The 15,688-nt window shown below is 36.2% G+C and overlaps 1 protein-coding gene across 18 annotated transcripts in view; it reads left to right on the plus strand.

Annotated features, from left to right (window-relative positions):
- The window catches only part of DLG2 (discs large MAGUK scaffold protein 2), a 2,236,304-nt gene that overhangs the window by 638,584 nt on the left and 1,582,032 nt on the right, over nucleotides 1-15,688 (plus strand). Inside the window, exon 1 of one of the 18 annotated variants that reach the window (XM_043451499.1) lies at nucleotides 10,649-10,990. The exons of 15 other annotated variants lie outside the window; for them this stretch is intronic. In XM_043451499.1, coding sequence (XP_043307434.1) covers nucleotides 10,949-10,990 — 42 coding nt within the window. In that variant the 5' untranslated portion in view covers nucleotides 10,649-10,948. Of the gene's footprint in view, nucleotides 1-10,648; nucleotides 10,991-15,688 lie in introns of those variants that run through there. 2 more of the 18 variants (XM_043451497.1, XM_043451496.1) reach the window with 2 other exon arrangements.

The raw sequence follows: 15,688 nt of genomic DNA on the forward strand, positions 1-15,688 counted from the left end.
CTGTTAGCAATTGCTTTAAGGGTAAATGAATTAAATTCTTGACTCAAAAGACATAAGGTGATTGAATAGACAAACAGAAAAAAAGACCCAACCTGCTGCCTACAAGAGACTCACATTAGTTTTATTCACATAGGCTCAAAGTGAAGATATGGATAAAAATATTCCATGAAAGTTGAAACACAGAAGAGCAAGAATAACTCTACTATATCACATAAAATAGACTTTAAGTCAAAAACTATAATAAGAGACAAACAATGTTATTTTATAATGATAAGGGGATGAATTCATCAAGAGGATGTAATAACTGTCAATATATATGCTCCTAACATTGGGCCATGTAAATATATAAAGTAAATATTAAAGTAAATGTTAAAATCTAAAGGGGGAAATAGAAAGAAAACACAACCTACTGTGACTGAATCATAAAGAAATAGAAAATCTGAACAGACTAATAACAAGTCAAGGAAATTGAAACAGTAATCAGAAATCTCCCAACAGATAAAGTTCAGTAACAGCATCACTGGTGAATGATATTAAATGTTTAAAGAAGAATTAAGAGCAATTCATCTCAAGTCTTCCGAAAATTAAAGAAGACTCCAAACTGATACTACAAGGCCAGTATTACCCTGACACCAAAGCCAGACAAGAACACTATAAGGAAAGAAAATTATAGGCTGATATCCTTAATGAATATAGATGCAAGAATCCTCACAAAATACAGCACATTAAAATGTTATATACCATGATCAAATTGGACTTATCCTTAGGGTACAAGGATGTCTCAGCATACACAAATCAATAAATGTGATTCATCACACTAATAGAATGAAAAGAAAACCTTATGATCATGGCAATGTATACCTAAAAAGCAATTGAAAAAATTCAATATCTTGTCAGAACAAAAACTCTCAACTAATTAGAAATAGAGGGAATGTGACTCAACATAATAAAAGCCGTATAGGACAAGCCCACAAGTAACATACTCAATGGTGGAAAGCTGAAAAGAATCTCCTCTAAAATTAGGTACAAGACAAGGTTTCCTACTCTTGCTACTTCTGATCAACATAGTACTGGAAGTCTTAGCCCAAGCAATTGGGTAAGAAAAAGAAAAGATATTCAAATCAGAAAGGAAGTGGTAAAATTTCTTCTCTTTGATGATAAAATGATCTTCTATATAGAAAAACTTAAAGACCACACCAAAAACTGTTAGGTCTAATTAATGAATTCAGTAAAGTTGCAGGATACAAAATCACCATAGAGAAATCAGTAGCATTTTTCTACACTAATAAAAAAATACCTGAAAAAATTTCAAAATCAATCCTATTTACAATAGCATCAAACACAATAAAATGCTCAGGAATAAACTTAATCAAGGAGTGACTGATCTCTACACTGAAAACTATAAAACTTAGATGAAAGAAATAGAATAAGGCAGAAATAGATGGAAAGATATGCCTGCAATTTATGCGACCTGAGTCTGATCCTTCTGTTGGGAAAATCCCCTGGAGAAGAAAATGGCAACCCACTCCAGTATTCTTGCCTGGAGAATTCTATGGAGAGAGCAGTTTGGCAGGCTGCAGACCATGGGGTTGCAAAGAGGTTGTTGATATTTCTCTTGGCAGTCTTGATTCCAGCTTGTGATTCATCCAGCCCAGCGTTTCACATCGTGTATTCTGCATATGAATTAAATAAGCAAGGCGACAGTAGACAGCCTTGTCATGCTGTTTTTCCAGTTTCGAACCAGTCCATTGTTCCATGTCCAGTTCTAATTTTGCTTCTTCATCAGCATATAGGTTTCTCAGGAGACAGGTAAGGTGGCCAGGTACTCCTATCTCCTTAAAAATTTTCCGCAGTTTGTTGTAACTCACACAGTTACAGGCTTTAGCATAGTCAATGAAGCAGAAGTAGATGTTTTTCTGAAACTCTCTTGCTTTATCCATGATCCAATTAATGTTGGCAATTTTATTTCTGATTCGTCTGCCCCTTCACAACCTATCTTGTACATCTGGATGTTCTCAGTTCACATACTGCAGAAACCCAAAAGCAGACAAAGAGACCAATGGAACATGATAGAAGGACCAGAAATAAATCCCTCACATATATGTCCAACTAATTTTTAAGAAGACACTAAAAACACAGTGGAGTCTATTCAATAAATGATGTTGGAAAACAATATATCTAAATGCAAAAGAATAAGATAAACCCTTATATTACACCATATATCAAAGTAAAATCAAACTAGATTAGATATTTGAATATAAGGCCTGATATTATAAAACTCCTAAAGGAATATATCATGGAAAAAGTCTTTGACTTTGATCTCGGCGATGATATTTTGGATATGGCACTAAAAGCACATGCAACAGAAGCAAAAATAAACACATGGGACTGCATCAAGCTAAAGAGCTTTTGCACAACAAAGGAAAAATGAACAAAACAAAAGTCAACCCTTGAAAGCAGAGAAACTATTTGCAAACTACATCTGATAAGAGGCTGGTATCCACAATACATGACAAAACTCGTATTACTCAATAAAAAAAGATAAATAATCCAATTAAAATGAGCAAGGGGCCTAAAATAGATTTTTCCTAAAGAAGACTTACAAATGGCCAATGGTAAATGAAACAAATGTCCTACTTCACTGATCATTAGGGAAATGCAAATCAAAACCACGTTGAAATAACTACCTCATACATATTATGGCAGTTATTATCAAAAAGTCAAAGATAACCTTTTTTGGTGAGAATGTGGAGAAAAGCGAAGCCTTATACACTGTTGATGAGATTGTGAATTGGTGCAGCTATTGTGGAAAACAGTATGGAGGTTCCTTAAAAGATTAAAAGTGCATCTATTGTGTGATCCAGCAATTTCACTTCTGGGTGTATATTCAGAAGAAATGAAATCAATATTTTGAATAGATGTCTGTGCTCCCATGTTCATTGCAGCATTATTCACAGTAGCCATGATAAGGAAGCAACCGCTCAACTATCATTGGCATTGTTTTGCTAAGAAGTTTACCAAGAGTTTTCAACAGTCCAGAATATTATGTCACTAATAGCAATGTTGCTTCAGATGATTGAGGAACCAATTCAGTATATCCATGTTTGTCTAAATGTGTGGGTGCGAGTACGTGACCATTTGACTCTACTATTGATGGAGTTTTCCCTGAGCATTTCCATTGAAATATACTGTTTAAACATTTCCACCCTTTTACTTATTTCTTCTTTCTATTGCATTATGTTGAATATTTAAAACCTCTGTAAATATAGGTTATATTGCTTATTTTCTATTAAGATAGTAATTGAGACATTAAGGTGTTTGTATATAATTGAAGTGTTATTTCTGAAATGATTAAGACTCACTATGCAGGCACTGTGATCTTGAGAAATGTGCTCTGGCCTTTGGAATTGGAAGACCTAGTATTAGAGTTCTACCTCTAGCTTCTGTTTAAACAATTCATTTAATCACTGCTAGTTTTTCTCACTAGATGCAAGAAGTAATGCCAATATCTTCAGGGCTTAAGTCAGAATCAAGAATCAAATGGAATTTATTTCTACTTTCTGAAATGAAGCAAAAGAGTGCCCCTAAGCATATACAGTAGCATGTATGTCAGAGGGTTGTCATAGTCATGGAATAAACATTGCACAGACTTCTTGGCTTATTAAATCTACTGGTCAATAACTAATACAAAACATTACTTTATAATAAATACAAAGATACTGTTGAATTTAACATCTATATAGGTTTTTAAGATAACTGAGACATTATGAGAGACATTCTATTTTGTTTGTATACCTCCAAGGATAATAAATGAATTCTCCTCTGCCTTTATGGACACTTGTATGGAAAATCCTAAGAAGTTTATTGTGCTTTGTAATTTTGTAAATCAGTTATTATTTTCTCAGAAAAGCTCCAAGAAAGCTTCAAGAAATTCCAATGATACAAAATCAATTCAAGGTTGCAATGAGATAAGCAAACTTCCTGAGAATCCCATTTTGGGCCGATTGGAAGTCCCAGGAAAATCCTAGAAGGTTTACAAACCCCTGCAGGAAATTTTCTAGGTAGAGATTAGTCAAGAGAAATATTAACATCTTTTATTTTATTTTATTTTATTTGCTCCTTACCTCTACCATTTGTCTTCTTTACATTAAAATCTACCACTGATAAATTATTATATACCAGGTACTAGACTAAGCACTTTGGATACCTTATTTATTTTAGTCCTTCTAGCATCCCTGTAAAGTAGGTTTGTTATCTTTACTTTCCAGAGGAATTCTCTGACAGAGAGAGGTTATGTAACTTGCCCAAGGTCACACAGCTAGTAAGTGGCAGAAAGGAACTTAAGGGGGTTTTTTTTGTTTGTTTTTTGTTTGTTTGTTTGTTTTTATTCCAAGGCCTTAGAGCTGTTAGTTTCTAAAGGGGAAAGAATTCTAAGTTCTGAGGTGTTGTAGGGACTTCTTATTCAACTGGCATTCATCTTGGGGTCTTGAGCCTCTACTCTAGAATTTTCTCACCTGCACCTATAGTCATTTTCTCTTTATTATCTATAGTCTCTCCCCTCTAAGGCTGATTCCTCTACCTATACACTGGAATCTACCCCTTTCTGTTTTTCTGTGAGCCTTAGGTATCCATTTTCCTCTCTTCCTCTTCTCAGAATAATGGCTCTCAAACCTGAGCTCATATGAAAATCACCTGGAAGGCTTGTTGACACAGATTCCTGAGCCATATTCCTTGTTTCTGATTTGATAGACCTGATGTATGATGTGAGAATTTTAAGTGCTAACAAATTCCCATCTTAGACTGATGCTCTTCCCAAAACCACACTTTAAGAACCTCTGCCCAAGACTCTACAGGACTTCCCAGGTAGCTCAGTGGTAAAGAATCCTGCCAATGCAGGAAAATGCAAGAGATGTGGGTTTGACCCCTGAGTCAGGAAGATCCCCTGGAGGAGAAAATGGCAACCCATTCCAGAATTCTCACCTGAAAAATGCCATGGACAGTGGAGCCTGTTGGGCTATAGTCCATAGGGTTGCAAAGGGTCGAACATGATTGAGCGACTGAACACGTATGCCCAGAACTCTAGAACAGAGATTGGCAAACCACAAGCTAGGAAATGTTTTTACCTTTTTAAATGATTGAAAATAATCAAAAGAAGAATAATATTTTGTGACATGAGAACGTTATATGAAATTTAAGTGAAGTGAAAGTTGCTCATTTGTATCTGACTCTTTGTGACTCCATGGACTTAGTCCATGGAATTCTCCAGGCCAGAATACTGGAGTGGGTAGCCTTTCCCTTCTCCAGGGATCTTCCCAACCCAGAGATTGAACCGGGGTCTCCTGCATCACAGGCAGATTCTTTACCAACTGAGCTGTGAGGGGAGCCCATATGAAATTTAAACATTAATGTTAATAAAGTTTTATTGAGACACATTATGTAAGATCTATCACTGTTTTCTCACTACAGCACCAAAGTTGAGTAGTTGTAACCATGCTCATATGGCTTGCAAGCCTAAAATATTTACTCTCTGTCCCTTTACAGAATCAGTATTCTCAGGCTTAGCTGCACACTGGAATCACCTGAGGAGCTTTATAAAATATTGATGCCTTAGTTCCACCCCCAGAGATTCCTATTTAATTGGTTTGGAGTACAACCTAGTGGATTCTTAACATTTAAACATACATATCTATCTTGTCTAAATAAAACAAAAAGCAAGCAAAAGTACCAATTTTACTCTGTCTGAAAGGACTAGATAGTCAAATCCTTTTATTTTGTAAATAAGGAAAATGTCCAGAGATATAATTTTTTCTATGTCAGTAGATATTGTTGCTGTTATTATCATGTTAATAAATTATACTTGTATATTTCTTAATAGTTTTTTAAAAAATTGTAAAACTAGGTTATATTCTAAAAACTATTACATGCTTGTCTTAGTCCATTTGGCCTGCAGTAGCAGAATGCTGTAGACTGGGTGGCTTATGAACAACAAAAAATGTATTTCTCACAATTCTAGAGTCTATAAGTCCAGTTTGGTGTCTGGTGAGAGTCAGCTTCCTGGCTCATAGATGGCGTTTTCCCTATATCCTCACAGATATACTCTGTATCCTGTAGTGGAAGGGACACTGAAGTTTTATGGGGTTGCTTTTGTAAATATACTAATCCCATTCATGAAAACCTAATCAACTTTCGGAGGTCTCACCTCCCAATATCACTATATTGGAGTTTAGGTTTCAACATGTGGATTTTGGAAGAATACAAATATTCGATCTATAGCAATGTTCATTGCAAGACAGAAAAAAAAAAAAAGAGAGAGAGAGAAATAGATACAAACTAAATATATGAAGAGGGCAGTTTCTGAACTCAGTGCATAAAGTAAAATTTTCCTGCATAAAGTAAAATTTGCTTCATGTCAAATTCACTTGATAGTCACTTTAAGAACCAAATAAAGCAGTTGGCCATGCTTTAAGACAAATATATTACATGCACTAGAAATACATGCATTCCACGGAGATGTCTGCACCACATGGGGCATTCGGGAACTCAGATCAACTCAGAAATTGGTAGATTCCCATCTCTCACATCATAATTGTCCCCTGACCTCTGCTTAATGAATACGGGAGTAGGCAAATCCCCTTGCATGTCCTAATGTTTCCTGTTTTTGTCTTTATCTCCCTCATTTACTGAGAGAGAATATTCACCTCATTGTGTATGAGATGTCTGTAGTATATGGAGGGGTATAAATTGAAAAATGAAAGGTAATATCTTACTGCTCACATAAGCCAAGTCTCAGTCTCCAATGATCATTGTCAAAATTTTACACACACATACCTACACACCTACCACAATTGTATATGTATACACACAGATAATAGGCTCATAGCATGCATTCTCTTTGGCAACCTTATATATACACTTGACACTATAACTGAGACATCTTCCAGTATAAAAATATGTACATGTACCTTATATTTTCTAATAATTGTGTAGTATTCTGTGATAAAGATAAACCTTACAACTAAGTCTTGCACTATTGAATTTTATAATCTATGTGTGTGTGTATATATACCTATGTTGGCTCTCTGTTTACATATGTTAGTGTATATGCTTACATACTACTCTCTCCGTTTATCTCTCCCTCTCCCTTTTCTCCCTCACCCTTGTGCATAAGTCTCTTCTCTATGTCTGCGTCTCCACTGCTGCTCTGGGAATAGGTTCGTCAGTACCATCCCTCTAGATTCCATATTTGTGTGTTAATATACAGTATTTGTTTTTCTCTTTCTGACTTACTTCATTCTGTATAATAGGCTCTAGGTTCATCCACCTCTTCAGAGCTGGCTCAAGTGCGTTCCTTTTCATGGCTGAGTAGTGTTTTATTGTATATGTCCCACAGCATCTTTATCCGTTCAGCTGTCGATGGACATCCAGGTTGTGTCCTTGTCTTGGCTGTTGTAAGTCAGGCTGCAGTGAACTTTGGGGTGCATGTGTCTTTTTGGTTTTGGTTTCCTCAGGGTGTATACCTAGAAGTGGGATTGCTGGGTCATATGGTGGTCTTATTCCTAGTTTTTAAGGTACTCTGCATGCTGTCTTCCATAGTGGCTGTATCAGTTTATATTCCCACCAGCAGTGTAGGAGGCTTCCATTTTCTCCACACCCTCTGCAGCACGAGTTGTTTGTGGATTTTTTTGGTTATGGCCATTCTGTCTGGTGTGAGGTGATAGTAATGTGCATTTAAAAATATTTGATGTATTTCCCTCCAAAAAGTTTCCTCAAATTAATGCATTCTCACTAGTACTCAATACGTTAAATTTAAAAACCTTTCCTAATGTGTATGCTTTTTCCTGAATATGAATGAGGTGGAGGATTTTTAATGTGTCTTTGGTCTTTTTGTAAATTGCCACTGTATGTTCTTTACTTGCTTTTTTTTTCATTTAGTTTTATATTTTTTGTTAGTGATTTATAAAAATTCTTTTTATTTAAAAATAATTTCCATTGAATGTGTTACAAATATTTCCCAGTCTGTCATTTATCATTACATATAATTTAGCCAAACAGAAGTTTTATATATTTACATACTCAACATTTGTTTATCTTTTCTTATATGGCTTCAGGATTCTGCAGTCAATATGATACAAAATCTAAACCCAAACCAAATCTGTTTTTCTTCTAATACGTTTATGGTTTTAATTTTTATACTTAAGTCCTCGATCCATCTAGACTGTTTTGATGATAGGATTCATCTTTTATCTTTTCCATGACACTATGAGTTAAATATTATTCCTATTTTATAAATCTTCATTTCACAAGTGGTAAAAGAAAGAATTTGACATTGAAGTAATATAACTATTTGCTTGTGAGTACTACAGCCTAGATTTCCTATATTGTTTCTAAAAATATGTAACCAGTTATAATTTCCTTTTACAATAGCAAATATTGCTCCTGTTGAAGGCTCTGACTACAAATAGGGAATACTTTTAGGTGAAACATTGTCATTGTAGTTAATGCCTCATTTCCTGCATGTCTGAATGGACAATAACAAGTCAGGTATCCTAGTACACTTAAGAAAATAAGGCAATAAATCTACAGGAAGCGCACATGTCTATATGGGGATGCTTTGGGATGGATAAGTATTTATGGAAGTTTTAAGCAGGTCTGTAAGTGTAAGAGCCTTTCTTTGAAATATGTAAATATTACCACTGTATCTCAAGTCAGATCTGAAGTCCTCACTGATTAACTTGTCAAGGAAACGTGCATGTGCTTTTTCACTTGTAACTTCATTTTTGTTTAACCCTTGCCTGTGAACTGTCTGAGATTTAGAACATTTTCAGCTTTTTTGCTCTGTCTGTCCTAGGCCATCCAAAAACCTTAGAATGTATTAAGATAATAATAAAAAAAACATACAGTTGCTTTTTTCCACTATTCCTAATGAAAAAAAAGAACAGTACTTATTCACAGACTGAAAATTTGGTTTTTAAAAATCCTCTGAGCCCCCAAAGGAGAAAGTCATTTTAAAATTCTCCTATGTTTTCCATGGCCTTGAGTTTCTATGTTTGGATTCATTTATTGGGAATAGCTGCAGGAAATGTGACCTGCTATGACCTCAGGAGAGGAAAGTGTTATTCAACTCAAATGTTTGGTTCTGTATTTAAAGCCATTAATACAAGTTGTGGAATGACGAGAGTTGGGCATCCTTGTCGATTTTCTAGTGTCCTGGAAATCACTGGTTGTGTTGCAAGTGCTTAAAATTTGTAATTACCTAGACTCATATGACAGACGGAACTGCAAATCAAATTAAGTGGATGCCTTCTCTTATGATGCTAAGTAATCTCTAGCTTAAGACAAGAGTGCCTTTTTCCTTCCTAAAAAAAGGCACAAACAATGACAGCCCAAAATAGCTATTTAGTCAGAACTGACGACACTTTTCTGAATGCTTGTCATTAAGAGAGAAATAGAAAACCCTGCTTTTCTTTTTCTTTTAATTTCTCTCCCTTAAATACCTTGCTCCCTTCTGAAGATGCTCAGGAGAAATGCCCAGTGCTCTGACTGCCTCAACACCGCTGCAGGCTCCAGAGGGGAGGTGGCTTATGCAAAACACATTAAAGAAAAATCCTAAAAGTCACTGCAGCTTTTTCCAGTGAGTTATGCTGATCTTCCCTGTTGCTGTAAGCTGATGGAGAACGTTGTGGCAAAGACAAGCCACTCTTTTTCCTCCTACTATTTTTGCTGCAGTGAGAACTGTTCATTTCTGCTTGCATTTAGCCAGATAGCTTTAGAATTCTAGCTGAGCATTAGGGCTTCCGAAGGCTGGAAATAAGAGTTTAGAACCTTAAATTGTACTTTGTCCTTTTGACTCAGTAAAAATTGAGTTAATTTGCAGCATCCGGTGTCTGAGAGGAATGACAACAGACAGGAGAATCTGACGATGCTTTTGAATTAAGTTTTTTTTTTACCCCCTTATGGATCTGTGGGGGCAGAAGCTTTTATTTTTCTCTCTCGCTCTCTCCCTTCCAGAACCAGCTGAACATATTATATTCAGCAGCAGTAGCTACTGAGTCTGTGGTTATGTTTTCCCCTGGAATCTTCTCTCTTCATTCCAATCCCATCTTCTATTATCGATTGTCATCTATCAATAAAGGTTAGTTTGGGAAAATTGGATGCATTGTTTTATTAGTGAGCTTCTCAACTTTAGATATCCCTGGAAGATGTAACAGATATTACAGGACAGGGAAGTGAGAGAAGGTGGTACTTTTCAGCCGTGAAACTGCAGATCACCCCAAGGGAACCCAGCTTACATTTTAGGGGACTTTAGAAGACAGGGATCCTTTGGTTTCGGTCCTATTCCACACGGGAAAGCAGGATGAGATGCGTTTGCAGTGATTGGTAGTGTTTGCCAAACAGGGCGCTGCATCAGAAGAGTCTAGAATATAGTGCAGAGCTCATATTAAACCTCCAAAGGGAAAAGGGTTTCCTCTTCGTTCACAGTCTGCTTGATGCAATCCCCTTGTAAAGTATCTAATAGGATAGCACCAGGGCTCTCCAGAAATATAAGTAACTCATTGGTTAAATTTCAATTCTTCACCTTTCCCCCCTCCTCCTTCCTGGCTGAGCTCATTCCCCCCACCTCCCGGTTTTTTTTTTTTTTTTTAAACCCAGTGATTTAAAATGCTAGAAGGAAAAGCAACTGAAGTCTTAACTTTCAGATGCTGAATTCTCGGCTAATTGAAATTACTGGGCACAATGCTATATATAGCCAATGAAGAGATTTCGAGCCCTCACTCAGTGCCTTCAAGACATGTCGTTTTGTAGTCAGAGAAAACAGAGATCAATGCATTTTCAAACTGACAGAGGGAACGGATGCTCCTTAGTAGCACATGCCCAGGATCGTGTGTGTGTGGGGCTTGCGCTGTGCTGAGAAGCTGAATACCGGTCCATATGCTCCTTATTTACTGCAATGTTCTTTGCATGTTACTGTGCACTCCGGACTAACGTGAAGGTAAGAGGCGCTGAGCCGGCAACTGGGCACAATATAAATGTTAAATCAGCTGCAGAAAATGTCTACCTTGTGTAGCTTCAGGACTTTTCGGATTGCTGGCTGAACAGGCAGATTATTACAGGTGGTTGCAAGGGCTTTGTTTTATTGTGGCCGTGCAGCCTCGCCGGGGGAGCATGTTGGAACGCTGCTGGGAAGTGACCTTCAGGTTTAACTGTTTGCAATTCAGGTTCACGCTCACACTTGGGGGGTGCAGTGGGGGGAGGAAAAGATGAATATTATTGAAGTAGGCCGGAACCAAGAAATCAGAAGGTAAAAAGCCCTAGAGCGTGCTTTTAGATTAGGATTTAAAGTCTTTCTTTTACAAAGTGCTGTGAGCTGCCTGGTTTCATGCAGCTTAATTGTTTAAGAGCCGGGGATTAAATTCAGTGGCTGTAATGACATTAGGATGTGATCTGTGGGATACCTGACCATTCCGTTCATATAAACAAATTATTATCACTGGAAGTTGCTGATATTGATCATACAAAATCTCAGCGCTGAGTGGGCTGCTGGCTTAGGCTGTGTGGGCACACCGCTGCCCTGACGTTGTCGCCCTGTTGACATTCACTTGCTGAAGCTAATGAGCAGCCAAAGTTAAGCTTAAGTTTGGGAGATTTACCCCTTGTCTGGAAGGACTTTGTTATTACTGGAGAGGGTTTCTGACGCTGTGTTCACTGAGCACTGAGCCAGCCAGACAGGCCAGCTGTGGAATTCCAGTTGCATAATTTAAGTGAATTATATCCTCTGTTAGCATTTTGAACTTGTATGTCTTATTGAAGAAAGGCCAAAAGGAATGTGATTGCCTTTCAGGGGGAAAAAAAAAAGTATATATATATATATATATAAAGCAATGAAGGCTTAATACCTAAAATAGAAATCTCAAAAAAGAGTCAACCTAAAATATTTCCCCTTTTATATTACTGCAGGAGTATTTGAATGTGTCTGGGTACTAAAGTTTCATTTTCTGTGTTTACAAGTTTTATTAAAGAACTCCCTGCTGCTCACTCTTTTGTAAGCCTTTTTGTTTTCTGTTTGAATTTCAAACAGGTAGTATTTGTGTTTTGATGACCAATTCTTTTACAACTACAACCTGGAAACATTCTGTGGACCATTTTGCAGACTTCTATGGAATTTACTTTCTACTACTTTTAAGATTAACTTCAACAGTCAATTTTTTCCATGCCTATGATGGATATGGTGAAAGTATGAAAAGAAATGTTTAAAAAGCTAGAGAGTGTGCCCAAATATCAACTTGGATTTCTCCTTCACCACCTCCTATTCAAAATTATTGGTCTGACATGTATTGTTTCGTCAACTCAGTGAATTGTAAATGTTTTCCCTCCTCAACTTTTTCAAAGAAGAAACATATTCTTCTCATATATATCTCCATAAAAAAGTTAGATTAGGAGATGATTTTTTTTTTTATATTTGATGTTGTATTTCAGAAGTGCAAGAAAACCTGAGTCCAAAGTTCCTTTAATATGAATTTTGGGAAATCGTTTATTTTTTTTTGCTATTAACTACTATCAGTGTTCTTTGTGGGCTTAGTTTTAAATTTTTCTCATTTAAGTTCATAAGCAAAATAATGAAAAGAGTTTTACCAAAAATATCTTTATTCAGATAACTTTTGGATGATAAATTCTTAGTAGTTTCGCAAATCTGTACTCTGATATAACACCTTCAGTGGAAACTCAGATGACACACGTTGCCACATATTTAGCCGTGCTTCAGTAGCTTATCTTCAACTTTAAACATGCTTATGCCTGTCAATAATTATATCTTGTGCTTTTTTATGTACTTGTAATTTTATATTGGAGTTATCTTTTCCTTCTGAGATAGCAGGTTTTGCAGAAGAGTTTGTAATTCACTTGGTTTCTATATTTTACCAAGTCTTCCAAGATATTTTAATTTTTAATTTTTGTTTTATATTACATTTTAAAAGTATTTGCTTCTATTTCCATTGTGCCCAGAATAAGTTATTTTCTTGGTTATGATAAAGTTTCTTTTATAGCGTGTCACTTCTCATGTTGCCATGATTTGACATGATTGGTGTTACAGTGACCTAAAACTTTCAGGTGGTTAAAATTCAAAGGATAGCAAAAGCTCTTGCTTATGCTTTTCTGCACAGAAAAAGCCCCTGATGTCACAATCTTTTATTCTAGAATGATAGTTTCATTATTTGGATACTTATGACATAGTACAATAAACACAATATTTTGAGATAGTATGTTTTTAATGTAACAATCAAGATGTTAAAATCAAGGATTAATGCACATACATAGAGGTATCAGAATGTGACTCATGTTTCACCGTTTATTCATTTATCTACCAAAAATTTTGAAGAACAATTATGATTTATGCATTATGATTTCCCAGACTATGATCTTAGTCTGGGAAACTAAGATCAATGAAAACAGTCTTTGCTCTCAAGAAGTTTCAAGTCTTGGAAAGGACACAGGCATGGAAGCAAATAAGTGGCTTGAAATATTACAGGACCAGAAATGGCCATCTCTGCAGGGCACTGGAGTGACAAGACAAAACAGAACACTGGCCAGTTTTGCGTGGAGTTGTCAAGAAAGTTTTCACTGTGATTGAAGTCACCTAAGAGTTGAATCTCGATAGCTAATGGAGTTTTGCTAGCGAGCCCGCAGTGGGGAAGACGTGCCTGGTAGAGAGAATGGCAAAAGCATGGGATCCTTTGGAGAGCTGCAGGTAGTTGGGAGTGGATAGAGTGTGAGGTCTTACAAGGCTGAACAGAAACTACTAGGGTAAAACTAATAAATAGGAGCCAAAGCCAGTGTTGTAAGGACTGACTGAACAAATCACCTCAATCTAACTCCATAGAAATTGTGTTAATTTGCCACCTGTTTCTAGAAGGAGAACCTTCTACAGGAGGAAAGGAAATGGAAACTTCTAGAGAGAGAGTATTATTTATATTCTGTGTTTTCTTGTTAGTGTAAAGGTGTTGAGTTTAATAAACATTCATATCATGTTGACTTGGGTTTATCTTTTAACTTTTTTAAAGAAGAATATGATTAGAGCAGTTTAATCTGTCTACTCACACAAAAAGAACAATATGATCATTACAATAATTTTTCTTCCATCTCAAATTGCTTATGTTGTACAAAAGCTGCCTCTTTGATAAGAAAACATATAGGAAGTTTGTTGCACCAAATGTCCTTCTTATCTATAGAAAGGGATCTAGTTTTAGAAAGTAATGATATTGATGATGATAACTTATATCTGCATGATACCTTTTCTTTTTCTAAATAATTTTGTGTTTATCATCTCATTATTTCCCTCCTTTCTTTTTTGCTGCTGTAAACATGCTCATTTACACTTGCAGATCTACGATATCTGAAATATGAATGGTGGGTATTAGACCCATTTCACAGATAAGAAAACTAAGGCAGAGAATGGAAATGACCAGTTTCTATGTTCCACATGTGGCAACAGTAGACCTAATATATGGCTTAGGCCTCTTGACCCTTCATTTACTGTTCATTCTAGTAAATCCTGCTGCCAGGATTCAAGAATTCTGCTCTTTTCATTTTGAAATTCCTTGAGGGTAAATATAAAGGCTCTTTGGGAAAAGAGCATAGCAGAATGATTTTAAAGTGTGGGTTTTTGGGATTCCAAGAGAACTGTTTATTTCTATCTTCCCCATTTATTTCCAGAAATTTTGTGTATAAGAAATTATCTTGACCTACCTGAAGTTAGTTATTTTTATCTGTAAAATAAGGATAATGATAGTTCTTAGGGATTATAAGAATTAAGTGAAATAAGACATGTAAACACTGTAAAAATGTTCTTTGAATGTATTAGGTGCTCAATTAATTTAATTCATGATTGATAAAATTGAGACCACTATATAGGAGCAAGACTTCAGAGTTGCCTTTAATAGCAATCATCTTAAGAAATTTGAGGAACTGAACCCAATGAAAAGATATCTATAGTGGAAGAGAAACCTATTTACATGTAATATCCCTTCTCCCACCATTACCATCACCATCACAAACTCTTTGTGACCCCAAGGACTGTAGCCTTGGGATTTCCCAGGCAAGAATACTGGAATGGGTTGCCATTTCCTTCTCCAGGGGATCTTCCTGACCCAGGGCTTGAACCCCTGTCTCCTGCATTGGTAGGGTGGATTCTTTACTGCTGCGCTATCAGTGAAACCCACCATCACGTATGCTAATGTATAAACTCTACGGAAATGGGAACTGAGAGTTCAGTTTGCTTTCTTCATATCTGTCATCAACATCAGGAAAAATGACAAAGGCATAGAAAGTGCTCAATAAATACTTGTTAAATGATTGTACTAAGTCCCAGATTTCTCTTAATTAGTTAATCAGCTTCTTCCCAGATTTAATTACCTTAATGCTTGTTAAATTCTTTTGAGAAGAAGGAAACTACAGATTTTAAAGTCATATAGGTTTTGGTTTGAATGCTGAATTTGGGGATCACAAGCCACTTATACTCACTCATGTCCTTTGCATCTATACAGCCAGGTTGTAAAGTTAGGTTGGAGGTAATCAATAATTCAAACTAAAACAATTTGTTGGATGCCTAAGCACCCTAGAATTCAGACATTCATCATGCTCATTTCTGCCAGATTTTCTCAGTGAAGTTGCTTTGTTCCAAGCACCCCATGGTTTT

Source organism: Cervus canadensis, chromosome 29 (assembly GCF_019320065.1).
Source record: "Cervus canadensis isolate Bull #8, Minnesota chromosome 29, ASM1932006v1, whole genome shotgun sequence".
In the NCBI taxonomy this organism is placed as follows: domain Eukaryota; kingdom Metazoa; phylum Chordata; class Mammalia; order Artiodactyla; family Cervidae; genus Cervus; species Cervus canadensis.